At 37.2% G+C, this 25,806-nt stretch overlaps 4 protein-coding genes across 6 annotated transcripts; 1 reads left to right on the top strand and 3 right to left on the bottom strand.

Moving 5' to 3' along the window:
• Positions 1-344: 344 nt before the first annotated feature.
• On the bottom strand, positions 345-4,048 carry LOC119983569 (kinetochore protein NDC80 homolog). Its single transcript, XM_038827241.1, has 4 exons — positions 2,785-4,048; positions 2,004-2,250; positions 1,000-1,146; positions 345-779 (listed from the first exon to the last, which is right to left on the bottom strand). Exons 1-4 carry the CDS (start codon positions 3,894-3,896, stop codon positions 558-560), a joined length of 1,728 nt encoding a protein of 575 aa, XP_038683169.1. The 5' UTR covers positions 3,897-4,048; the 3' UTR covers positions 345-557.
• Positions 4,049-7,720: 3,672 nt separating this feature from the next.
• On the bottom strand, positions 7,721-11,519 carry LOC119983287 (protein ROOT PRIMORDIUM DEFECTIVE 1). 2 transcript variants are annotated; one of them, XR_005464598.1, is made up of 4 exons: positions 11,189-11,519; positions 9,528-10,779; positions 9,245-9,402; positions 7,721-9,144 (listed from the first exon to the last, which is right to left on the bottom strand). XR_005464598.1 is itself a non-coding variant. In XM_038826947.1 (2 exons), exon 2 carries the CDS (start codon positions 10,726-10,728, stop codon positions 9,529-9,531), a length of 1,200 nt encoding a protein of 399 aa, XP_038682875.1. In that variant the 5' UTR covers positions 10,729-10,779; positions 11,189-11,519; the 3' UTR covers positions 9,409-9,528. The 2 variants fall into 2 exon arrangements, 1 of the variants encoding a protein (XP_038682875.1); XM_038826947.1 differs by lacking the exons at positions 7,721-9,144; positions 9,245-9,402 and having other exon boundaries at positions 9,409-10,779.
• Positions 11,520-13,060: 1,541 nt separating this feature from the next.
• LOC119984777 (exosome complex component RRP41 homolog) lies at positions 13,061-19,461 on the bottom strand. Its single transcript, XM_038828888.1, has 12 exons — positions 19,268-19,461; positions 19,126-19,172; positions 18,972-19,032; positions 18,832-18,870; positions 18,666-18,733; positions 18,463-18,541; positions 18,338-18,374; positions 15,997-16,113; positions 15,782-15,867; positions 14,554-14,643; positions 14,325-14,383; positions 13,061-13,364 (listed from the first exon to the last, which is right to left on the bottom strand). The coding sequence occupies exons 1-11, from the start codon at positions 19,319-19,321 to the stop codon at positions 14,336-14,338; spliced, it is 726 nt and encodes a 241-aa protein (XP_038684816.1). The 5' UTR covers positions 19,322-19,461; the 3' UTR covers positions 13,061-13,364; positions 14,325-14,335.
• A 192-nt stretch (positions 19,462-19,653) lies between these two features.
• LOC119983770 (mRNA turnover protein 4 homolog) lies at positions 19,654-23,782 on the top strand. 2 transcript variants are annotated; one of them, XM_038827497.1, is made up of 8 exons: positions 19,654-19,795; positions 20,252-20,417; positions 21,177-21,267; positions 21,356-21,414; positions 22,248-22,308; positions 22,673-22,763; positions 22,847-22,923; positions 23,379-23,782. In XM_038827497.1, the coding sequence occupies exons 1-8, from the start codon at positions 19,768-19,770 to the stop codon at positions 23,493-23,495; spliced, it is 690 nt and encodes a 229-aa protein (XP_038683425.1). In that variant the 5' UTR covers positions 19,654-19,767; the 3' UTR covers positions 23,496-23,782. The 2 variants fall into 2 exon arrangements, with proteins under 2 accessions (XP_038683425.1, XP_038683426.1); XM_038827498.1 differs by having other exon boundaries at positions 19,698-19,795; positions 20,184-20,417.
• The last annotated feature ends 2,024 nt before the right edge of the window (positions 23,783-25,806 follow it).

The raw sequence follows: 25,806 nt of genomic DNA, 5'->3' as shown, positions 1-25,806 counted from the left end.
GTATATATATCTTACTAGCTCTATAAATATGTCCTTTATTATATACACATCTTATCAGAACAGTTTCATATTTATCCATATTATATATATATATATATATATATATATATATATATATATATATATATACACACACACACCTATACAAACATATTTACGGAAGAATGGATTACTGTGTAAGGGGCCTTTTTTTTGTATAAACAGTAGTTTAATTGCAATTGTAATTGGAATACCTTAAAAAAATTGGTAATGTGATTCCTTATTTTTGTAAGTTCTATTACTAGTAATCATATTACCATTGCATTGTTGTGTTAAATATGTACCAAACATTGTAATGCAATAGGATTACCATTGTATTACGGTGCAAACCAAACGGGCTCCAATTATTAGAGACAGCCTCGATGGTAAAGAGATTGAAATCTCATTACAGTTCCTAGTGGCCCCAGTAGCACCACCAACAACAATAATAACCAACTGATAAAAACAAGCAGACGAAACAGAAAACTCACTTAAAATGCTACAAAACACACTGATGTTGTTGTACTTGAATTAATGGCTCATTCATTGTTGATACAAAGTTGTGCAGCCATGGAAGCCTTACAAGTATCTGATACTGCAACAGCAGTCTCTGAAAGACTGTTCTTCATCTCTGAAATTTTGGACTCAACATATTCCTTGTATTTTGAGACCGAGTCAACCAGTGCAAAGAGTTCACCAGCACGCTTCTGAATTTCTTCTTCAACTTGCTTGGTTGTTTCCTCCAACTTCGTTTTGGAAGCCTTTACACAAACACACAAGTTGATCAGGACATGTTTCAACCCTATATGCTCTTGCCATTAACCGAGGATGAGAAAATCCAGATTTCAGAATACATTTGCATTATAACAAGACTGCATTTTACCTTTAAAATGAATTTGGCCATCAAAATTTGAAAAGCTATGCACTACAGGCACAGAGCTTTCGGTTAACCAATCAAAAATATGAGTAATTGGATCATACCTTCGGAAATTCAGCTGCTTCTCTTTCAACAGCATCCATATCATTAGCATCATTTTGAACGTCTTCCCTCATCTTCTTAGCTTCTGCAGCACATCTGTAAACGTACTCCTCTGTTTCTTTCCTCAAAAAATTCAACTTAGTTTCCACCTGAGAAAAGTTCAATTGAGTATAAGCTAATTATATATCCAGCTAAGAAAATAGATGCGTGATACAATTGCCAAAAGATGAAAGCAGGTGAGGTAAAGATTGTGCCAGTTAACGATACAATTTTAAAAATCAAAGCAAAAATTAGACTAAATGCTTGAAAATTGAGAAATCATGGAGCAATGGGGGCTAACATCTAAGGGTGTGTAGTTTGCATGGAATATCAAGTGCGAATGACATGGTGGTACTGGTAACTCAATAGATTTATCAAAAGGTACCTAGTTTAAAATATGATCATCAGCCTTTGAGGCCACGAAACAAATAAAATGTAGTTGTTGCTGCAAAAAAATGCCAGTGTCAATTCGTATATAAAAAAATAGATTGTCTGTTGATATAAACAGTGTTTCGGCAATTCAAACATGCTTAGCGCTTGATGGCCCAGGCATCTGCAAACACTAACTCACTCAATGGCGTCAGAACACTTAACTGTAGAGTGTAGACCTAGGCATACTGGCAGATACATTTTAAAAGGTGTCCACTTGGACAGTCTTGAACATAGTTTCTTCGACTTTTAGTGTCTTTTAGAATAAACAGTGAATGTGAAATTTTCCAATATAGGAAATCTGTACAGAAGCAAAGATCTAAATAGAATATGCCAAACTTTTTAAACTTGAGTATCTGCCAATGCTAGTGAACATACAATACAAAACTATGTACTTATTTGAAATGGACATTTGTTGTCAAGGGCCCCTAAAAGTAAAGAAGCATATGATTGCAAAAGTTCAGAGACTAATCCGCAGAGGTGCCAACACATGAACTCATGGAATTTACACACCACACACCATTTACAGTGCACTTACCTCATCAACATGAGATTGAAGTGCTGCAATCTGGTTTCTTTTCCCCTCTATCTTAGCAGTCATTTCAGATGACTGTTGCTGTAGGGAAATCGACTCTTCCAGTCTCGCCATCGAGCTTTTCTTTAGATCATCAGCAAAGGACTCGAATGCAGGTTTGAGAGCTGATTTGTAGTCGACGCCCATCACTTCAGTAGGGTTAGACCCTTTGGCATTTAGCACATACTGTAAATTACCGGCAATCTTTAATCTATGGCCAGCCACAAATAAATCATATCAGGTTCACAATTACACAAGTCTACTCATTTCGAACTGGCAAAAGATGCATCAAATTCCATAAAACATAAGATAAGAATCAACGCAGAAGCAAAACACTACCATTATCAATGATATCTGCCATACATAAGGGCTTATCTACAATTACGACACTCAGTCAGCTAGTCGGGCCTTAAATAGAACAGAGCTGAAATAACTATCAATTTCAAATCGTAAGAAGTGCTGAAATCCCGTTAAGAAACAAAACATGTTACCATCCAAGTAAAAGACTTGATGCTTCAAAGAAAAAAAGAAGATCTTATCCTTCAAACAATTATATCAATTATCTTCATGAGCCAAATAAGGAACAGGAAACTTAAGCATCAATAACCAACCAACGTGAAGGTTCCCAAGAAGATAACATTAAACTTGTTAGCGAACAAAGTGGCAGTTATACGAAACACAAAGGTGGTAAAATATGAAGAAAGTAAATATAAGAAATAAAAACCAGGGAAAAAAGTGGAGAAACCTCCTAATAGCCTGGTTGCACTCCATGGACAGTGCCTCGAGCTCCTTAAATTTTTGGCCTATTGTCACATCAAGCTCCCAAGACTTCTCCTCCCAGGCATTTCGTGCTGCCTCTGTCTCCCCAATATCCCTCTCCACAGCCTGCAACTCTCTCTTCATCCTCTCCATGTCTCTGGCATTAAACGTCTGCAACTCCACTCTCTTCTTAAGTTCATCATTCTCATCGCAAATCCTCCTCTTTTCCTCCTCTTTAGTGCTCAGCTCCTTCTCCTTTTCCTCCAGACCCTTCTCCATGGCTCCGATCTTCTCGTTGTAGCCTTCGATCATTAAGTAGAACTTCTTCACGTCCTCCTCTAACACGCTCCTCTGCTTCTCCAGCTCCTCCTTCTCAGTAGGCCCCGTCCTCAATGACTCAGCCTTTGCTGCAAGTTCTCCAGCATTCCTCTCCAAAGTCTTAATGCTCTCAGCCACACTGTCCCTCTCCTTCTCCAACTTCTCCAGAAATTCCTGATTCAAGGCCTCCTCTGCATCGTCATCACCACGTATGAAATGCAAGTAAGAACGCAATGCGTACATGTACATACTGTTGTTCTCAACGAATGACTGCGAACTTGACATCAAATGCTCGTTGTACATGGCGATCTGAACCAACCAGTGGATTAGGGCTAAATAGGTTGGCCAATTGTGAGGAGTATTGGGGGCACGGAGAGTGGATTTGTTGAATTTAAAGGGGCAATTCAAAGATTTCAAGATAACTGAGAGATCATCCTCCAGCTTCGACGACGGAGAGAAATCCAGACGCGAAATGACGAACTTGAGGGCCTCTGTGATTTCCTTGACGGATGGGGCTTGGTGAGGCTTGAGAGATAGAGGGAAGGAGCGGGAAGCGAGATAGGCGTTGATGGCGCGAATGGCAGACTGCTGGTGGGAACGGTCGGTGTATAGTTCGGTGGAGGGACGGGCACCCATGCCGACGGAGGAGGGGCGGCTACTAGCGAAGCTTGCATCGGAATCGCGAGAGGTGTTGGCAAATTGACGGTAGTGCGAGTCTGGTGGGTTAAAGGACTCTCGTCGTGGAGGACCACGGCGGTTGGGAATTGATGCGCCTCTCATTGTTATCTCAACGTAGACAGCAGAGTCGCGCTGTGGAGCAGTCTGTTTCGGGTTTCCCACTCAGTGAGGGTGATTGGAATTTGGGATTTTCCCGCTCGCTGGACGGAACGCAAGGGGTGGGTTCGCTTAGGGCATCTCCAACCATGTGTTGGAAATTAGGGATATAATTTAAATTTTGCATGTATGAATAGTTATGTTTTAGGGGTTGGAAATTTTTTTGATTGCAATGGGGAGTTGTATAATGGAGATGCAATTTAATATTAAGACTAAAGCTCAAATTGAAGGCCCATTGTAATTCCGATCCGATACTATTTATACTTGTTAAATATATATATGAATTGTCTAAAAAAATAATATCAAAAAATTACTTATTTAATATTTTAAAATTTCCCGCTTAAATGAATTGGAATGTTTGAAATTTTTAATTTCATCCCGTCCATTTTGTATCCCGCCTAAAAAAATTTCGCCCTTGTTTTTATTTTTGAATTTTAAACCCAAAAAGTTGAGAGCCAAAAATTGGCTATATATAGTTGATGTTTGTTCAATAATTCAATAATGGAGCAAACAAAAATCATCATCCTCACATCAATAACCTCAGGTTTGAGTCTTTTGAAAAAACTAGAGAGAGAGATAGAGAGATGGGTCTTTTGATCAAAACAATATTACATACAAAACAGTATCACATACAAAACAGTATCTCATACAAAACAGTTGAAGACAACCCGCATGTTTTCCATCCCAGGGAAAAGAGGTGGATATTTGGCACCTGAAGCCCACTGGTTGCATAATGCAACCCCATTTGCAACCTAGGTTAGAGCCCTATTTTTTGGGATAGGGTTTGTATAATGGTAGTTGAACCTTTTACAACCCCATTTACAAACTGGGTTGGAGATGGTCTTAGCTGGGCAAATATGGGACTTGAACACATATTATCAGCCTTCTTTGATACGTTTTATTAGGGGTGTTCGTAGTTTTTGAGGTTTTTTTATATGAAAATAATCTATTAGACAGTCGATTTTATCGGTTTTTTATTGGCTCGGTTCGATTTTGACGGATTTTTTGAACACCACTACGTTTTATTATTATATACTTCACCATCTAGTAGTAGCGACTAGCTAGTGTTATATTAGTCCTTTTTTGGATTCAATTTAATTTATATTGATTAATGTTACCCTATAACTCTTATGTTTGGATTTACATCTTTGTTATGAGATCATCTTTATTATCACTTTTATCTTTATTATTTTCGTTTAAGTTCGAAATCTCTTGTCAACACTTTAGACTTTAGAGTCACACCTCCTAGTAAAATATCAACGAAGCACCTTGATTTTATGTAGTGAAACTCCTGAAGATGCGGTGCATGGTTCCAAGGGTTTACTCCACCATAAAAAAACTAATATAATAAAAAAAATAATATATAAATTCAAAGACCCATAAAATAATCACATAACATTTGATATTAATGTATAATATATGATCATATTATTAATGATTTCAATCACATTACATTTGGTATTCATGTATAATATATATTAGTGTTATTAACGAATTTAATAATTTTTTTTTAAAAAAACAAAGCATCATACACAAAATATTAATTAAGTAAACTAAGTTGGTAAAATCATTTATTACAATCTACAATTAAATTTGAAAATTTTCATAATTAATCACATTACAGCAGTTTTCGTTTATCCAAACATTAAACTGCATATCAAACAAGCCAAACGCCCAAAAGCTTTTTGTTAGCAGAACTCGCCTTATAGCACCACAATTTTTTACCTGACACCATCTCACCTAAGTTGGTCAAAATACAAAGTACTTCCAAATGGAAACTCAGGTAGTCAGGTCCAAGTAATGATGGGTGGAAATAGGTATCCATGTTAACGTTCAATTAATTGTGGTTCTTATGAATGTCCTCATAAGACCAGGAAAGTCCCCTAAAAACACAAATGTGCAGAAGCACCTTTATTTGGGATGATGCCCTGCTGTAAAAAAATTCAGCAAAGTCATTGTAGGTTCAATATAGAAAAATGTAATGAAATATTTTCGATTCATATCCAACGGCACAGAATTGTATGCACCTTTTCATGTTAAATTTGATTTTTATTTAAAAAAATATCGTTAGATTCGTAAAATCAATTAAAACAAAAATATAAATTTTTAAAAAACAAAAAAAAAATTGAGCCCCATATTGGATCCACAGTGGGCTCTGCCGCTCACTCATTTATTTGTCCATGACTCCAATCCCTTGAAAAACAGATACCTTCACGTGCAAATAAACAATCTTATTGCCATAGACATGATCCTTAATTTGCTCTAACATGTCCAATACACCAAATTATAATATTAGACATCCAGTTTTCAACCAAAATAAAATCGAAGATCTAGATCACTCCCAACCATATGATTTAACATGATGTGTTGAACATTTTAACACCCGAGGCACTAGTTGGTATGATTCCCGAGACACTAATTGGTATGATAAGGATAATGTAGTGAGCAGGGTTCGAATCTCCCTTCCCTTCCCCTCCCTTCCCCTGTTTAAAGTGTTGAACATTTAAAGTAGAGTCACTTGACATTCAATATCAATAAATTATTTTTGTGATTTGAATATGCTTAGAGACATTGAAATGAACAACAAACTTTGTTACAATGCAGTGACCAGTGATGAGTTTTCTCACAAACAAAACATTCAGAAACATCTAATCAACAAAACATCCGAAATAAACGTTGAATCTCTTACAGATCTTACACAAACAGCGATCTACTCTGTATTAACCAGAAAGAGTAGTGAATGAGGTAAGTCTCTTGAACTTCTTCTCCGGCTTCTCCCACACAATCACCTCATACTTCCCCGTAGCCACTCCGTCGGTCGCTAACAGAACCAGCTTGTATCGCATCCCCGATACCACCTGTTCCGCACCCTCAAAAACGCTCTTCAACGTCAAATTATCCTTCACAAGCTTGTTGTGTGTGGTCAGTGCAAACACCGCAATCTCCTTCACATGTGGATCACTGGGGTTAGTTATCGGCGTCCAGGCGCCCACTGCATTCCTGCCATTGGTGGCAGAAGTAGCAGCTGCAGCATAGGCAATGGCAAGAGTGTAGACGAGGAGACACACTTCAGACTTCATAGTGGTAGTCTTTTTTGCTTTCTAAATGGTAGAGTGTGCAGAGATGGGAGAAGCAGTTGGTATTTGTAAGGGATTCTGTGTGAATTCGCAAGACTAAGAGCACGAGATAAGAGCTGGACTTGATTAATAATTGAGGGTTGAACATGGTTGACATTGAGAGAATTCAACGCCGTTATGGATGGGAATGGTGTGATGCTCCAACAAAGCATTTTACAAAATAAGCCATAAATGGGATAGGGTTGGGGGTATCTGGCACTAACAGTAGGCATGTGCCCAATCCACCCTTGGATAATCAAGTAAATTCCTTCCACTTTGGAGCATCTAAAACCAAATTTCAAAAAAAAATTTGGTAATGGGAACCCACCCAATTGTCCACCGGACAACTAACTAGTAAACCCCGAGTCACATGGAAGAACCCACAATCCCAAGAACCAATTGATACCAGAGTCGAGGCCTAATGCTGGAAGATAACGCAAAATGACGTTTGCACACGTTATGCTGAGCAATAGCTCATATTGCAAATTGCAATAATGGAAACACCCATGAAACTTGAACTCATGATCTCCCGCTTGCGCTAAGAGTTAACGTAGTCAAGTTCACCATCTCTTTGAATTCCTTTGACATACATCCACAACTTTCTAGCGTCTACTAGCATGAACTGTAAAATTTATCAACAAAGGACATATGGTGAAGTGAAAATGTGTAATAGATGATGCCATACTCAATTCAGATGACCGTTGCTGTAGGGCAATCAACCCTTCCAGTTTGGTCATTGAGATTTTCTTTGTACATCAGCGAAGGGCTCAAGAGCAGGCTTAGGTGCTGACTTGTAAATTGCAATACCTTCAGCAGGTTGACACCCTTCGGCATATAGCACATACTAGACAACCAAACATTATCAGATCAGAGTTCATAATTAGACTAGTCATTGAAAATGGAAATAAGAGCATCAAAGTCCATATAACATATGGTAAATCCATGGCAAGGCAAAACACAAAATTATCAATAACATGCAACAACTAAGCGCTTATCTGCAATGATCAGTACTTAGTCAGGCCTTAAATAGAACACAGATCAAATCGAATGTACTGAGGTAAAAATTTGAAATGAATGTAATTCGCAATTGCCATTTGGCATCCAAAAGAATCATAAATTCATATCTTAATCTGCAAGCATAACAATGTTATTAATAATAACATTAATCTTGGCTCTCCATGATCAAAACTTGACGGGCCTTGTTTTCCTTTCAGTTGTTTTTTACTTTTCTGTTCTTGTTCTTCCTTGCACTCTTTCTTTGAGTGGCACTCTCTTTGTGCCCCTGCATAAAATTTCTTTGCACTCAAAGAAAAAGATAAAAAACTTAAGTGCATAAGTCGCGAAAATATGTATACACATGAAGAACAAAATTAGAGAGACTTTTTTCCCGACAGAAGAGAGGGTAACAGATATTAAAAGAAAAGTTCACAAAAAAAAAAAACCCCCATAAGTGTAATGCGTGAATCTTTGCTTTCATTCCAGCAAGCACCAACCCAATCCAGTTGGCAATTGCATGTCTTTCACACATTATAAAAAAGGAAGAAAAGAAAAAGAAAAAACTCATAAAGCAGAAACAAAAATTCTAACAACATAAGCATGAGAAGTATTTTCACTATTCAAGATTTCCCAATCATTCTGGTGATAATCAAATCTATGAAAAAATTTCAACCTTTACTAAACCAAGCTGCAGTAATTACTCATTTGAAGTAGAACAGCAAGGTGAATCAACCATACGTGACCAAAGATGATCAGATGAATAAAGAATGCAAGTTCTGAGGTTTAGTCGTACAAAAAACGATGCTTGACCAAACCAACCATGTACAATCCACTAGAAAGCATCTGCCATAGTAAAGAAAATCATCAACTTCACATGCCAACAAATCCGAGAATGACCGAGACATCATTTCTTTCCCAAGTTTGATAATCATTCAAAAGGGTATCTCTTTGTCAAGAAAAATGTTCAAACCACTAGGGGGAAAAACTTCCTCTAATTCTGCCACATTTTCCCGCAACCAAACATAAGGAAAGCCGGAACTATGAGAGACACATCCCTCACTGCCTTACGCCTTATAAGCATACTGCATACCAGACAGAACACCAAAAGTTATCTCAAACAGTCAAACTGGGCATATGCTAAATAAAGAAATAATCAAAAACAGTTACATAGTTGACACTGACCTTACGGGACTCATCAGAACCAAACAAATGGTTCCCGCAGTTTCCGCTTGATACAGAACTGGCAATCAGCTCCCGAAGTTGCCTCCAGTGATTCAGTGAATAGGAGGAATTCATTTGAGGTTTGGGTGTTCTCAGATGCCAGTTCCATCTCCAAACCCCTACCATCACAAAAGTTCCTCAGTGAGGCATTCAAGTTTTTGCACACATGTAAAAGAGTGACAATGTGGGGAGGCAAACAGGCAAATTCAAAAAGTACAAGTTTCAAAGGATCAAATATCATTACTTCATTCGGTATTATCATCTTGCGAACTATCTTCCTCAGTCCCGGCATTGCCTGCTAACTTTGAATCACAGGCAATCAAGTCGTGGCGTCCCAGAATGACAAGATCAAGAAGCTTTCTCCTTGTATCATACACAGGATTAGGATCAATCAAACATCCTCTCTCATAAGCTTCTCTCAGAAAAACTGTATGTCTCTTCCCCTTGGTTGACAAGTAAAATATTCCTGGATGGTCCAAAAACAAGTCTCTTATATTCAAATCAATCCCAAAACATTTCCGGAAATGACTGATCTTCTCCACCTCCACCATCTTCTCCACTGTCAAACTCAAGAATTCATGAACAGTTGCAACTGCCCGTTTCTCCAATCCCACCTTTCCTGCTTTAGTATTTTTCGTTTTTCCTACATCTTCATATGGCCCCACATAGGGTATCCTTTGCCATTCCTTGACTTTGGCTTTAAAGTTCTGGCTTAATCTCATCCCTGGAGGATACAGATGCTTAAAACTAAACTGAATTTCTGTTCTCTCAACACTGCAATCCTCCCTACAACACTCCAAAACCCTCCAATTCTCAACAGCGGCTGTAAAATGGTTAGAAGAAAATTCTTTCACCAGTTCAAGCACATGGGTATTTGGTTCATTTCCAGGAGAAAGCCTGAAGAGATCAGAATGACTGGATATAACCGAGTCCTCAAAGTCATCAGGGAGTCCAAGCTCCCTCCAAATCTTAAAAATTGCACGCAGAGGCAATGATCTAGATGCAGACATGGATAGTAGCCTAACCAGCCGGTCAATGACAACTGGTAAGGAAGCATTTATTGCTTCCGCTTCTTGGCGGGAGATTTGAATTGCCATATCTGTTAGCTTGCAGAACGGCTGGGCCTTGGTGGGGTTGTAGCAGATTTGGAAGATGTGAGGGTACTTGCGGAGGAAGGATGTGGCACCACGGTTGAGGTGTAGCTTCTGAGAGAGCCTGTTGAGAAAATCAAGGGAGACAGAAGGAGGGTTCTTGTTTGGGTTTGCGAGGATAAGGTCCTGAACAGCAATCACTTTGAGGAAGTTCTTGAACTTGTGCATTAGTTTCTCAAACGTGGGATCTCTGGCTCTTGATGCTACGTACTGCGCAGACGTTGATTGGCATCGAAATGTAGAAAACAAAGCTTGTGGGTGTTTCAAATTGGATTTGGCAATGTGGGTCATCATTACGAATACTCACGTAGGCCTTCTGCTTCTCTTGTGGACTTATTAGAAACACTGGCATAAAATGGAGGAAAACCAGAATGAAGAAGGAAAAAAGAAAAACCAATTAGGTACATGCAATGATCTCAAATAACTTCTTTTTTCATTTTTCGTTTCTAAAACAAAGCAATCAAAGAAACCAAACCAAATAACTAAGTGAAAATATCGAATAGGACTCAAATAACTTCTCCAACCAAGTAATGCTTTTTAGCCGGCTACCATTACATTTCACTGTATGCAATGATAAAGAAACAACTGAACTCAAAACAACTAGTTCAATATTTATATGGATTGTTGGATAAAGTAGAGAATTCATCAACTCAGATTACACTCTTTTTGTACAAAGACTAATTGAAGTAAAAACTGTCGATTATACTCTTTTTTGTACAATAAAGTAAATCCCTAGAAATTATTTGTTGCTTACACAGGGAAGAAAAACCATCAAAGGCTCCTCTGCGCCAAGGAGATCGAAGAATCTCGACGACCACCATCAAACACTCATGGGCTCGGCGACTGCTTGTCAAGCAGCAACTCCATGCCGATGACTGTGATAACAGCCATAACAGTGAGATTTCTCAAGGGTAGCCAGTAGACTCTCACACAGTGAGAGAAGAAGTAGAAAGCACAAGTATTTGACAGTAGAGTCTGGGTTTGTGTCGAACAGGGTTATGCCCTGCGGCTTATAGCTCGGTTTCACCGTTTCAGAGTTTTGTGTATTCGTGTTGTGACGAACAGGGAATGGGTTTGTGTGGAATAGGGTTGGGAATGGGTTAACACGTTGCCGTTTTTTTGTCTTTCAGTAAACAACAATAACAATTAACATTTAATAATTTCAGTAATAATAATATACTTAACTTAACATTATTAACATTTTATATTTTATAATAATTTCTTTTGATAGTCGGTTGGCCGATAACAACCGATTTTTGAGTATTTTAAAAACTGTCAACCAACCCATCTCTACATGGGTTGGGTGATATTATCGACCCGACTATATGGGTCGATTAATGGTTGAATTTTGGTTGGCCGATAATGGGTCGGTTGGTCGATAACGGTCGATAAAACCGACGCAGTCCCAGCCCTAAAAAAATCACCGTATGTACTTATGAAGCTTCCACGTATACTCAATATACTCAACAATTCAGCATAATTAGGCTAAAAAAATCCCTTAAACAGAATTTATATCTTCATTCTAGTCTAGAAATATCCCTACATACATATATGCGATGACTCCAGAAAACAAAATTCAATCATAAGCTTAAATGAAATGCTAGAAGAGAAAATTTATAAGACTCATCACAAGACATAAGAGTTAACAGAGCCAGTTATTGAGAAGTGCAGGAGAAAGTGAGAGAGAAAGTCTCGTCCTCATTAAAATACCCGTTTAATCTTTGCCTCATCTCGTATCCGATGGGGTGGGTAATCCCTGCCTATTTACCCGTCCCGCGGCCTTTAACAGTAAATATAAAAATTAATAAATTGAAAAAAAATTCTCGAGAAGAGCATAGACCTAAACCTAACATGATATAGCCTAATTAAGATATTATAGAATAAGCTAAACTTCTAATATCGTGAATTAGATATTTTACTATAACTTTTTTTGAGGTGCAAAAGATTCATTAGAAAAAAGAGTCAAACAATGCAAAATATTAGAGTGCGAAACACGTCCTATGAACATATAAGAGAGTCTAAACAATCCATTCCGTGACGTGCCAAAGAGTCAGCCAACTGGTTGTTTCTCCTAGAAGTATGAACTACTTCATATTGAAAATCATGTAGATATTTTACTATAACCAATATATATAAATAAGTTATAAATATTATATGTAATGTATACGCAATTAATAATATACGGGTATGGGGCAAGTTGGATTTCGATAAACCCATCTTGTACCTGCCCCGCTTATTTTCCCCATAGAAATACCCGTACCCGTACCCAACTTGTTAATTAACGGGGCATACCCGTCTGAGTTAGGACGGATTATGCAGATACCCGACAGGTACGAGTATTTTTGACATCTAGGGACGGTTAAAGCACGTGAAAAATAACATCATGCACTGTTCGGTTGTTCTCTAGCTTTTCGGCACCTACATGGATCTGTTAATCGTCTGAAATAACATTATTTTTTTTAGCAGTCAAATTGTTTTTTTTTAATGATAGGAGCCCTGAACTTTTAGCCAATGTAAACCTCAAATTCTTGAATTGTCCCGCTCCCAAAAAACCTGATAAATCAAAAGGTGGGGATGCAGCGAGTTGAACTTACCTCTCCCAACTGAATTCCTCCCCAATCAACTCGGTTAACCATTGAAGACATTGCTTGCAAAGTTTGAAAATTGGATTTTCAACGTTTTATAAAGACAACCTACACTAGTACTGCAGAAATTTCTTCCAGAGTAAGAAAATTTGGATAATACAGTTCCATTGCAAAAAATTGACTATGATAGGCTGATATGAACAATCAGACCACCCATTCAGCTTGGTCCCAAACAGAACCAGAACGCAAACCACGGCATCCAATATTCTAAAACACTGACGGAAACTGGAAGACCCCAGTGTTCCCCCATTAGACAGGCCAAGTGTACCAACATGAATAAAAGACCTGCAATTTGTGAATGAAATGCCCATTAGCTCAAAATTAAATGGTAATAGATTACATCAAAATTGTAAGGAGCTCTTGTGGCTTAGTGGTGCCTAGCTCCTTAATTATACTTGCATAAGGTGCAAGTTTCAAATCCTGTGTCTGTAAAAGTTAAGAATAACCCTATGACAAATAAAAAATACATCAAAATTAATAAACATCTGAATCTGATTATCATTAGTGCAGCTCCATTGCCCTTCCATATTTGTTTGACGAAACAGAATCTCTGAGTACCATGCAATCCCTAGTCTATCATTTGCGGTTTGTCACATAAATTCTATGCACTTATCAAATTACATTCAACATGACATCAATGATGAAATTAAAACAGTCAGATATTTGTATGTTTTTCACACATAATTTAACCACTTCCAACTAAAAATGAAAATTAAGTTCACACATCACAATCCAACAAGGCTTTCACCAAGTAATCATACCAAGCCCAATAAAAACATTCAAATAAACTTATGTTCCAACTTCCAACCCACAAAATGACTTATTTTAATATGACTGTTTTCTAGTCCAAGTAATATACTTTTCCTTTATTGGTCTAAAATTGCCATAAATTTCACTTCATTACTAAGACCACTATTGCCAGCTATTCAGAATAGTAATTCTGGTTTCTACAAAAATGATAAACACTGGCAGACTGGCAGTAGACATGGGTAAGGAATGATTCTGAATAATACTACAATTTCTCACAATAGTTCATCGTTTATGCAAGGGAAAATAGCCAAAGGAAAGCAATGAACAGTTATCTGACCAACAAACAAGCAGCAACAAATAACAAAAGTTAAACTGGCTAAGCTGCATGAAGTTGTCAATGTCTTTCCCCTCTGGCGAAAGCATCACACTAGGTCTCTTCTCAGTAATAAATTACTAGACAAAACATGAAATAATAATATTTTTATTTTGTCAAACCTGATCAAAACCTATACACCGCGGCGAACCTCCAATTGCTTTGTATTCTCTTGCAATACCTGCCAAGCAAAGTATTGTATTCAATAAATTCCTGGCCTTCCCAAATATGAATCCAAAGATGTTCTCAGGTATATGGAATGAATGCAAAGGTGAGTCGACTAAGATAATCTAAATGAAGAGACAGTGAGAAAACGAATATCAAGAAGTAGAAGAAGATTTTCGTTCTCACTTCTCGAATATAATTTGCTACTGCTTTACAGCCTTCTATTGCAAGTTGCATTACGTTTTCGAAGATGTCCATGGGTAACTTAGCATCCATCTGCATTGTGGAAACATCATGGTAAGTGCACTAGAAGCAGAACTTTTGACTCAATACGCAGAGAATGCTGCCGAGCCAAATTGAAAATCATAAATGCTACCGGCAGAGGTCCAAGAAAGAATCATAGAAGTTGAATACTAAAAATTGTGAAAAACTATCACAAGCACTTGAATTTTAAACCAGTGGCAGAAAAGCTCAAGCATGAAACCAAACAAAAAGATGCAAATTATGATGTGCATATAAGGCACATAGATTAAGCAACATCGAATGTAATCAAACAAATTATTAAGTACCCATTGCACTTTGCTAATCTTTCACGGAATTTTCACTTCTGTAATTCTCTAATATGGCCTTTAAAAACAGCAATTATTATTATGTTAATTTGACATTCCCCCAAGTATATGATTTCTCATGAATTTCTTTCCGGTTACACCATAAAGTTTTCCAGTTGGTCCATTTGGAATTTTTCTTCAGCAGGAAGGTGGGGTGTGAAGGGAAAAAATCATGGAAATAGAGGACACAACTCATGATGGAGAGTAAAGATACAAGTTTTCCATTTCTAAAAAGGAAAACTGTAAAACATCGGAAGTGGTAGTCACTATAGAACAGAGGCATTCTGGGTCAACTGTCATGTGCATCTAGTTGAGTGGCTTGGTTGGGACTTGGAAGGAAGTTAGGCACCTTTCTGCAGTATCCTTTGGGTAAAAGAAAATTTATGCCCCCCCAAGAATATCATGAATGCATTCAGATTCCACAAACTGAACTGCATCTAGCTTTAAATAATTATTGAACAAAATAAAACTACTAATCGAATCTTTCTTTGGGTCAATGGCTCAAACATTCTTTGAATACTAACTTTTAAGCTTTAATGAATGATAGCCAACAATACCACTATAGTGGGGTTATATTTCAGAGTCTTACAGTCCTCATCTGATGAAAGGAAAAAAGAAAGAAACAGAAGAAGAAACAAAGAGAGAGATTGTAGATAGAAGCATTTGCTCGAATACACAGCACATGCAACGGCACTGTATTCCATAAAAATAAAAACAGTATTTACCAATAACCCAATGTATATTCCAACATAAACATTAAATTTACATAAGAGATAATCAAAGAATAAAAATTCTCAGATATTTACCTGAAGTAGAGTCACTTTGTCCAATGTAGGGAGAATTCCAACTGTGACATCAGGGCCTCCAGCACTATCTTCAACGTAGTTCAAGTCTGTTCTTTTAAAAAAAACATATCAGTTTTAATAACCTCCTAAACAGAACTTGATATCATGATGATAATACTGAATAAAATAGTAAAATAAATATTGAACATCTGAAAAGGCAATACTGAGGAATTTACCAAGCAAAGAAGTGTTATTGAGGTAACCAGCACTACAGGAAGTAACAAGGTCACGCATTGGAATCCCAGCATCAGCAAGGGCTAGAGTCGCAGCATTGATACATGCAGATCGAGTGCCTATAGACAAGCATTCCAAATTCAAGTACAATAATTTCAGGATGGAGGAGGAACTATCTATCTAAAGCAGGGAGGCTATCTCTCATTAAAAGTACACTATCTAACCTCCCTGTCTACATGTTGTCTATTCTCCCCATCCCCTCCTCCATTGCTGGTAGGCTTGAGTCAATTATGTGTAGATTCCTTTGGGGCGATTCAATGGAGAGTAGGAAATTTCATTTGGTGAATTGGAATTGTGTTAAGCTCCCAAAAGAGGTTGGAGGCCTAGGGATAAAATGCTTGATCACATTTAATAAGGCCTTACTGGGTAAATGGCTATGGAGGTTTGCCATCAACAAAGATCAGTTGTGGCGGAAAATTATTGCTTGCAAGTATGGCACTGGTATCTATGGATGGTCCACGAAGCAGATCAAAGAACCATATGGCTGCAGTATGTGGAAATATATAATGAAAGGTTGGGAGGCTTGGTCTTCTCTAACCCGCTTCCAAGCTGGCAGGGGCAACTCAATAAGTTTCTGGAACGATCATTGGGCAGGAGACACCTCTCTGAAGGACTCTTTTCCTAATTTATACACCTTAGCAACACAGAAAGATGCTTCAATTATCCAATTACTTCAAGTCTATGATGGAGGCTTTTCCTGGAATATCAATTTCATTCGTGAGGCACAAGATTGGGAAGTGTTGACTTTCACAAACTTCTGGAGCCTTGTCTATAGTGCAAAGATCAATCCTGTTTGTGAGGATAAAATTTGTTGGGAGGTAGCAAAAAACAATCTTTTTTCTGTGAGTTCATTCTATAAGGAACTTCTGAAAGATAAATTGCACAATGGGCACTCTCATTTCCCTTGGCAATGGCTTTGGAAATCTAAGGCTCCCCCTAAGTGTGTTTTTTTCTGCTGGGAGGCTGTATGGGGTAGAATCCTAACAATGGATAACTTGCAAAGGAGAGGCATTCCGTTGGTAAACCGATGTTGCCTTTGTAAAGCAGGTTTGGAATCTATCAGTCATCTTCTTTTGCACTGCGAGTGGTCTTCTAAAATTTGGGCAAATGTTCTGAGGCTGCTGGGCATTTCTTGGGTCACTAATTCTTCAGTGGACAAGGAATTATTGGCTTGGAAGGGCGTAAGCAGGGACAAAAGGCTAGGAAGTTTTATCCAATTAATTCCAATTTCTGTGATGTGGATGCTATGGCTGGAAAGGAATAACAGAGTGTTCAAAAGCAAAGAATCCTCCATAGACACTTTCTTAGTCACCTGGTTTGATTGCCTTAGGTTCTGGGGCACTTCCTTTTCTGGGAACATTTTTGATCATATGTTTATCCCCCCCTTCTAATTTGTTTGGGTTGCACCCCCTTGGTGCTTGAATAAAACTTTTTTTCATTCAAAAAAAAATAATTTCAGTTCTACATGATGATAAATTTCAATACAATTCACCAAACCAACCTTGCTAATTTCAGAAAACATTTCCCAGCATTCAAACAAATGATAAATATTTTTTTTCATGATGAGCACAGGACAAGCTCTGCCATTTGTAAACCAGTCATTCTCGAGCTCACCAGATGGAGACTGGAATTAAAATGAAAAGGGACAACTTGGAAAAACATATCCAAAGTATATTCCATCATAGGTGGCCCATAGAACTAGTCCAACACTTGCCTTCTCTTAACCTTAAATTTTTTTCCGCGTTACTGTAGCTATGGACTTTAAGGACTTCTGGGCATAAGTGGATCGCTGCATTCCACAAAGCGTGGGATGGGTGGCGGTTGTGCATTTTGCATTCGTTCCAATTAAGAACATTTGTAAATATGTGTATAAGAGAAGAAATCTGTAAGGCATGGGAAAAAAAGAAAGAGAGGCTTCTGATGCATTTGGGTAGCACTGGTTTACCATGCGCGGGTGGGGGGGGTGTTGGTGGTGGAAAGGGGGTGATGGGTTTTTTTTCAGAACCTTATGTATGGGACAAGACAATTAACTAGCAGGTAGACATGACCTCATGAGTACATGCAATTTTGCAATTATTTTATAAAAGTTGAGAGTTCTACAAGAGTACGACCTTTTTTCTCATAAAGAGAAATAACTTGGATTTCATGTCAAAACAAAGAATAAGACCATGGGAAAACACACATGGATCATAGCTTCTCAAATTCACATTAGAAAGAAGACTTGACGGATTTTTTCCTAGGATCTAGCGCTGCAAAGCCAACTACAACTGAGTATTAAAATACCTCCATCTGCTTGGAGAACTTGTACGAAAATATCTATCTGCAGAAGACATATATAAGGTCTCAGAAAAGAGTAATAAGCAGTACCCATTCAATATATAAAGGCTTTGAAGAAATTGTAATAGAACCTGAGAATGAGGCATCAAGTGAGTCAATATGCAAGCTTCCATTGTCTGGCGTATAACAAGAGATAACTCTGTTGATCGCCTGAGTTGAACAAATAGGTTCATACTTAATACAAGAAACACCATCTTCCACATAAGTAAAAAAAAAATGTCAACACAGAAAAAACTGTCCATAGCTTATACGAGGAGGGAAAAGAGCATGAAACCTGTCACCCTTTGGTTTTCTCATTCGATCACCAGTACTAAAGTTAGCCATGCTATACTCACAACGCACCTAAAGTGTATATATGCAGGATAAGAAACAACTCTCAATCCCTAATTTTGTACAGCCAAAATTTTCAAAAGTAAACATATGTGCATGGAATGCCATACCAGTGCCTGATCACTCATCTGTTGGCTCCTATTTTGTACCTAAAAACAGTGTAGAAAGAACAACAACTCTAATAACAAGCCATCAAACTATTTAGTTACTTAGTTCATGACATAACGAACACTTGATCGTTGAAGAGTACCTCTCTAGGGCCATACACTGCAGCAATAACTTTGGTGTTGCCCATCTCGAAAACAGCTGAGCTGAAATTTAAGAAGCAAAAAAGAAATCTATAGCAAAAAGAAATCACTAGCAGGTTTTAATTCTTTGAACAAAATAGAAGGGGCGACAAGTACCCATCAGCTTTCGAGACGGCGCCAATCTGAGCTCGAAGTTGCCTCATCTGACATTGGACAAATAACAAGAAGATGAATGACAATCGATTTTTCATAAATAGAAGATAATTGCAAAGACGGGGAAAGGAGGACAGAGAGATACTTCCATGGCGCGGCGACCATCTAAACGGAGTCCTTCAGGATTCACGAACTCCATCTCTGACTCTGCCAAACAAACCTAGAGAGATATAGAGAGAATGGGAGGGAGAGAGACGAAGCTCGCAGGGAGATAGAGGCGCTGCGGCCTCCGACGGTTACGAACGGAAGAATGAGAACGTTAAGGTATTGTTTGTTTTGCCCGTTTCATGTTTTTATTTCCTTCGAAAAATAAAAAACAGTGACAAGAGGGAAATTGGGCCGTAATCTTTTCATAGGTCCGGTCCATGGGTATAATAATTATGCCCAAGCCCTAGAAAAACAGCCTAGACGGGCCGAGTTTTTTTTGGATTTTCTGGCCCATGCGCAGGTCTCATTACTTTAGGTTTGAAGGACAACAAAACCCTAATTAAAACCCTATCTGAGGAAGCCTAGAAGAGGAAAGCGAGTTCTCTTCAAAAGAATCGAGAAGAAAGCGCGACGCCATTGTTGCTCCAGTAGACCAATATGCCAAAGTCTAAGCGCAACCGAGCAGGTCTACTTTGTTATCTTGTTTTCGTTTATATTTACTTTTGCTAATACTGGTCCGGGTGAGGATATTCGCTTGGTTTTAGTATTCGAACCACTTCGAACATTTTTATGCTTTTGCTTTGCTTGGGCTGTCCTCTTTCTACTCGATTGATCGTTACTTCGAACCAAAATTTTCCGCTAGCGTCTCAGCAATAAGTAATAGAACAGGGTGTCAGGGTTATTCTGATTTGAATATTTTTGTATCTTGTGGAATATCAATCTTATGCATTTGTTATACTAATTATTGTTTGGATGCTAATGAGGTGTCTGAAAGAAAGTCATTAAAATGCTGAATATTTTTTTTCCACAAATCTTGCTTAATGAATGGTGTTTCTCCAACAAAACATATGTAGACAGGATATTGTTTGCAGTTCATGTTCTTCAGTACTTCAGTGGCGATTTGGTGTTGTGAAAATTGCAGTTACATTGTCGAAGGCGAAAAAGAAGGGGAGAGAACATAAAGAATCGATAGTGAATACAATGAGACAGGCTGCTGAGAGTTACAATTCTGCATATGTATTCTCTTTTGAGAATATGAGGAACCTGAAATTCAAAGAGTTCAGAGAGCAATTGAAATCAAGCAGCAGGTATTTTTTTAAAATCTAATTATTTTTTTTTTTTGATTTTGAATCTTTGAGTCAAGGCTCTTGTCCACGTAATACATAAAAGTACTGAAGAGGAAAATAGTGCTTTTTATCCCGTGTTTGGATGCCAAGTAAATGCATGGAAGGGAGAGATCAAGAAACTCCAAATATATGGTTTTTGAATCAAAAATAGAGCGGAACTATTTTCCTGTAGTATTTTTTAAAAGTAGAGTTATTTAGTAGCTGCATTTCAAAACGTGATAGAATTCAAACCAAGTATGCAGAGAAGTTTGAGTTTGAAATTTCATTCATTGAAATCCTCATTTCATGATCTTATAGTATAATATGATGCTTTTCATCTTCATTCCGAATTTCTGTATAAATTTTGTTAAACTTTTTTCTTCCATCTTTGAAGGAGTTGCAACAAAATTCCGGATAAGAAGTTCATGCAACTGTTTATGGATTACGTCTTTGAACATTGAGTATTCTTTTTGTCTGATTTGTTGCTTGAAAGTTGCTGATGAAACTTCTTCTATATGGCCTGGTTGGACATTTATTTGTCGCCTATTTCTTTACCCCATCAGGTTCATGAGCTTTTTTCCTAAGGGGATCATGATCAGTTACTATTTTGTATTCCATCGGATTTAGTTATGAACATCCAGCTGCTGAACGCAATTTAACTGGCTCATCTCTTACAAAAAATAAAAATTTAATGAAATTTCTAAATTACCGATATTTATAGTATAAGCATGCTTCTTGCAGGTTCTTCCTTGGGTCGAATAAAGTCATGCAGATTGCTTTGGGTCGATCTGTTAGTGATGAGGTCAGACCAGGCATCCATAAAGTTTCTAAGGTAACGATGATAGTTAATGAGTTCTGGTGCTCTTTTCTTATTTATTAGACTTTTTGTTCTCTAACTGTTTTGTTAATTTTCCTTGTAGCTTCTGCATGGTAATGCTGGTCTGTTATTTACCAATTTGTCGAAAGAAGAGGTTGAAAGGTATTTTCTAGCGTCGATGTGCCTGAAATTTCATGTTACCTTTTGGTGTTGGCAATAGGGAGGATCTTGGAATAGAATTTCTGGTTTTCTTTTTGTTAGGCCCTATAATGTTAATTATGTAGTACTATTTTCTTTTCCATCTTTTTAGCAGGATTTTAAAGTAGGCTTAACTACATGCAGTTAAATACTTTGTTTATATTTTCTCGCAATAGATCAACTGTCCTCTGGTTCGAAGAGGTTAGCCTTTTTGGTTCATCGATGATATTTTTTATGCATATATGTGGATGCTCTGTGCCGTGTAATTCCTTTGGCTTGTGAGCATGATAATTGCAAGCCCCTTTTTGTTGAATGTCAATATTCCTCTGCTTTGACTTTGTTGAAATAAAGTAGCATTTGGTAGCAAATAGTTTCTTTTTGTTATAACCGATGATTTTGAAAAGCTTTATTTTATCATCTTTTATGCTAAAAACGTATTGGTAGCCTTTCTTGCGCGGTTGTATTTCTGTTATCATCTTTTTTTTTAATGTATATAGTTTATAATATAGAGCACAAACTAATGGACCTGTTTTGAAGGATTGCTTTAATTCAGCACTGGCTTTTAAGCTACAGAAAAACGGAATCATTGTAGCTGTTTTTTGATACTTGCTGTGTTTGTGTTTGGTACTTGTTATACATATTTTACGGAAGCAAAATTGGTTTTGATGTCCTTCCTCCTATTATTATCCACCTCTTGCTTCTGGTGGACTGGAGTTTAAGCTGTCTGAAATTTTCTATCACCTCCATCTACCATGAAATGACATTTTCTTACGTCTTGTTGATCATAATTCTTGCAGGTTATTTAATGCGTACGAAGAATATGACTTTGCAAGGACAGGAAGCACTGTGACAGAACAGGTAAAGCTATGTTATCTTTATAGATAACTGTACTTTGATACCTGAGTTATTTACTACTCGCGCAAAATAACTAAAGACCTGGAACACACATCCAAACATTGCCAAGTTAATTTGACTTCTTTTTTTGGGATATGTAAGCAATGGGAAATAAAGAAGGGTAATGCACAGCCCAAACACACTGGTACAGCTGTAATTATTATTACAATTTCATTTTCTAATTTCTATGGTCAAGCTTTTGGGTTATATCTAAGATTTTTAGCAGCATCCTAAGCTGTTATTTTCATATCATTGTTTTTTTTTTTTTGTAACCTTAATGGCGTCTTCTCTTAACATTAATGCTTGCATTTTTGATTGAATCCCTTAGGTAGAGCTTAAGGAAGGTCCTCTGGAACAGTTTACTCATGAGATGGAGCCCTTCTTGAGGAAGCAAGGGATGCCTGTTCGGCTGAACAAAGGTGCTGAGCTACTTTTTTTTATCTGCTTGTCTATGTAAAAAAATGGGCTTTGCCGCATCATTGATTTTGTTTGTGCTGTGCAGGTGTCGTGGAGCTTGTTTCGGATTTCAGTGTGTGTGAAGAGGGAAAGCCTTTGTCACCTGAGGCAGCTCGCATACTGGTTTGTTTCGCCTTACAGCCTTACTAGCTAATCCACATTATTGGATTTTGTATCACACATATACTAATATGCACATCATATTGAGGAATCAGGTTCATTCCATGGATTATTCATCACTCACAAACGCTTTTTCTACTGTTCATAACTTTTATAATTTTAAACTACAACCCTGGAAAATTTGGTGTGTATAGTTATTGCTTTCTTCAGTATAAATATTTTTCCTGTTACACATTGCGACATGGATGCATATACATAGAAATAGTATGTGTAATATATTGCAATTTTGCTTTATCGGGGAATGTGGTCGCTGGTCATAACACATACAGGCTCTACTTAAAGTTTTGGTGTCTTAATAACAATCATGTTTTCCCAACTTTTTTGCAATGCTTTTGGAGCTTTTTTCTTCTTTTTGGCCTGGTAGGATACCTGATGATGGATATGACCTATTTATGCAGCGTTTGTTGGGAATCAAGATGGCCACCTTCCGCCTTCACTTAATTTGCAGATGGAGTCCGGAGGATTTTGAACTTTACATAGATCGGCCAGATGAATCAGATGTTGAATCCACATGAAGAATATGGTAAATTATATGCTGAAGCGCCTTATAAAATATTTACTGGTGGTCTACTCATGTCTTGTAGTGACAAGTATAGCAGTGTCTGTGGTTCCTGCCAAAAAGGTACCTCAAGTCTAAATGTTATGACTTAGCAAATATAACCGTGCAGTTTTGTTGTCTGTTTTATCCATGATATTAGCTCTAGAGTGGAATCCGATTTTGGCATGGTTGCTTTAACTTTGTGGCTACTTGTTTTCTTTCTAAAAAATATTTTTCAGCTCCCAAAAGTAGTGTCATTACTCATTTGTGCTTGTGATATGTAGAAACCGGAAGGGGACCTGCGTCTCCCAGAATCGGTGTTTGGAAAATGATACTTGCAAGAAGTAATAGGTTTATTGTTCTGAAATAATCACAGGTGCCAAGCAAGCACATGGTAATTTTGTGTAGGGCCTTGATAATTGATATGTTGTCTATGCTTAATCCCTCATGGCCTCTATCTTATCGTATTGGTGTCCTCATCAATGAATTAAACCTTGAAATTAAAGGGCTTTTTTTTTTTTTTTTTTCCATTTTTGAGGATCGAGGAGCCGAAATGATATATTTGTGTAGGTGTTCCCAATAGATTGTTGTTTGAGAATTAGAGAACAGAAACGTTTAGGAGTGAGCTGATACTTAAATAGCATATTCTAAGATTTTGGACAAGCCTATTGTAATTTTCAAGTTACAAAATTAATGATTTTCATTTACATGGAAGGTGAAAAACATGGTTATGGATTAGGGTGGTTTTGCAGCAACATTCATTCTTTATAAGGCTATAGGCAATGACCTATAAGATCTCCCAAATGTTTTGTGCAAAATACTTCAACCATGAAATATTCACCATATTTATATGTCAATGGCATCCATTGACCCTTTTAGCTTTGTTTCTTAACCTCTGTGTCTGCAATACCGCCCAACAAAACGATGCTAGAAGGACGACAACATAGAAATTGTGTCTAAAGCCCTCCCGGAGGTGAGAGGACTTTCATCTATTGAATTTATCCCAAAAGGCTTTATCACTCCAATTGCAAACCAATTCTGGCATATTTCAAAATATATACATAATGTTTGACAGATATTTATTTTTTTTAAATGTTTGAGAAAAATTGGGATAAAGTAAATGGTGCAAAAGAGTGCACCAGATCTTGGCGATGAAAACTTTCTAGAATCGAGAATTGGGTTCAAGGCCTGGAAGTGGCAGGTAAATCGATGAATAAATCTCTAATGGTGCGTTTGGTACGAGGGTAATGGGGTGTAATAGTTACAAGGGTAATTAAATTTTAAGTTTACTTGTGTTTGTTATGTCAATATAACTTTTAGTCCTGTAATAAATTTTAGTAATTGAGCTTATTTTTTACACATAAAGTTTACTAGTGGGGGACCTGGTAATAAAAAGTAATGAGAAGTTTTACTCCAACCTATTACCCCTTTAAATAAAAAATTCTAAAAGTTCATAAGTTTTATATACACATATATATTATATATTATATATATGTATATATATATACATAGGTATATATATATACATATATATATATATATATATATATATATACACACACATATATACATACACACACATATGCACTGTCTGTGTATATATATACATATACATACACACACATATACATACACACACATATATATACATATGCACTATCTGTGTATATATATACATATATATACATATATACATACACACATATACATATACACACACATATAAATATATATATATGCACTGTCTGTGTATATATATATACATATACATATATATATATATATAATACACATACATATATACAAATAACAATATACAATAAATAAATAATGTCGGGCTGGGTCGGGCTCGGGCTAAGCCAAAATTGGCCTGAGGTGTTTGGCTTCGGGTTGGGCTGACCCAAAAAATGGAGCCCATGCCCACCCAAGGGGTCGGGCAGGTCCGAGCTCGGACCTAGGCCCGCGGGCCAAATGATGACCTCTACTCTTGTGTTACGTCTTTGTCATGAATTTGAATGTTACCAGATTATTTTGTTGAAATTGTTAACAATTGTTATTATATATATATATGTCTGGCTGTGTGTGTATATATATGCATATGTATCTATATTTTTAAAATTTTGGTACATGATAGTCGTAACAATAAAAAACATAATCTCACTTTTTTCTAGTTTGGTTCATTACAATAATAACAAACAAGGGTAATGGTATTACACCACTAATGTATAGTCGTAACAAACAAGAGTAATGAATACTTGGGTAAATTTTACCCTTCTTTACCAAACAAG

Source organism: Tripterygium wilfordii, chromosome 18 (assembly GCF_013401445.1).
Source record: "Tripterygium wilfordii isolate XIE 37 chromosome 18, ASM1340144v1, whole genome shotgun sequence".
Classification (NCBI taxonomy): domain Eukaryota; kingdom Viridiplantae; phylum Streptophyta; class Magnoliopsida; order Celastrales; family Celastraceae; genus Tripterygium; species Tripterygium wilfordii.
Note: the sequence above shows the minus strand (reverse complement) of the source record. Positions and strands in the feature narration are given on the sequence as shown.

Excerpts from the sequence above, each read along its gene's own strand:
- LOC119983569 (XM_038827241.1), bottom strand. The coding sequence starts at position 3,896 with ATGAGAGGCGCATCAATTCCCAACCGCCGTGGTCCTCCACGACGAGAG. Across the intron at positions 1,147-2,003 it reads TTCAATCTCATGTTGATGAG|GTGGAAACTAAGTTGAATTT; the intron begins GTAAGTGCACTG and ends AACTTTTCTCAG. Across the intron at positions 780-999 it reads AAGCAGCTGAATTTCCGAAG|GCTTCCAAAACGAAGTTGGA; the intron begins GTATGATCCAAT and ends GTTTGTGTAAAG.
- LOC119983287 (XM_038826947.1), bottom strand. The coding sequence starts at position 10,728 with ATGATGACCCACATTGCCAAATCCAATTTGAAACACCCACAAGCTTTG.
- LOC119984777 (XM_038828888.1), bottom strand. The coding sequence starts at position 19,321 with ATGGAGTTCGTGAATCCTGAAGGACTCCGTTTAGATGGTCGCCGCGCC. Across the intron at positions 19,033-19,125 it reads GCCGTCTCGAAAGCTGATGG|CTCAGCTGTTTTCGAGATGG; the intron begins GTACTTGTCGCC and ends CTTAAATTTCAG. Across the intron at positions 16,114-18,337 it reads AGTTCTCCAAGCAGATGGAG|GCACTCGATCTGCATGTATC; the intron begins GTATTTTAATAC and ends GCTTGTCTATAG.
- LOC119983770 (XM_038827497.1), top strand. The coding sequence starts at position 19,768 with ATGCCAAAGTCTAAGCGCAACCGAGCAG. Across the intron at positions 21,415-22,247 it reads TCGAAAGAAGAGGTTGAAAG|GTTATTTAATGCGTACGAAG; the intron begins GTATTTTCTAGC and ends TAATTCTTGCAG. Across the intron at positions 22,924-23,378 it reads CTGAGGCAGCTCGCATACTG|CGTTTGTTGGGAATCAAGAT; the intron begins GTTTGTTTCGCC and ends CTATTTATGCAG.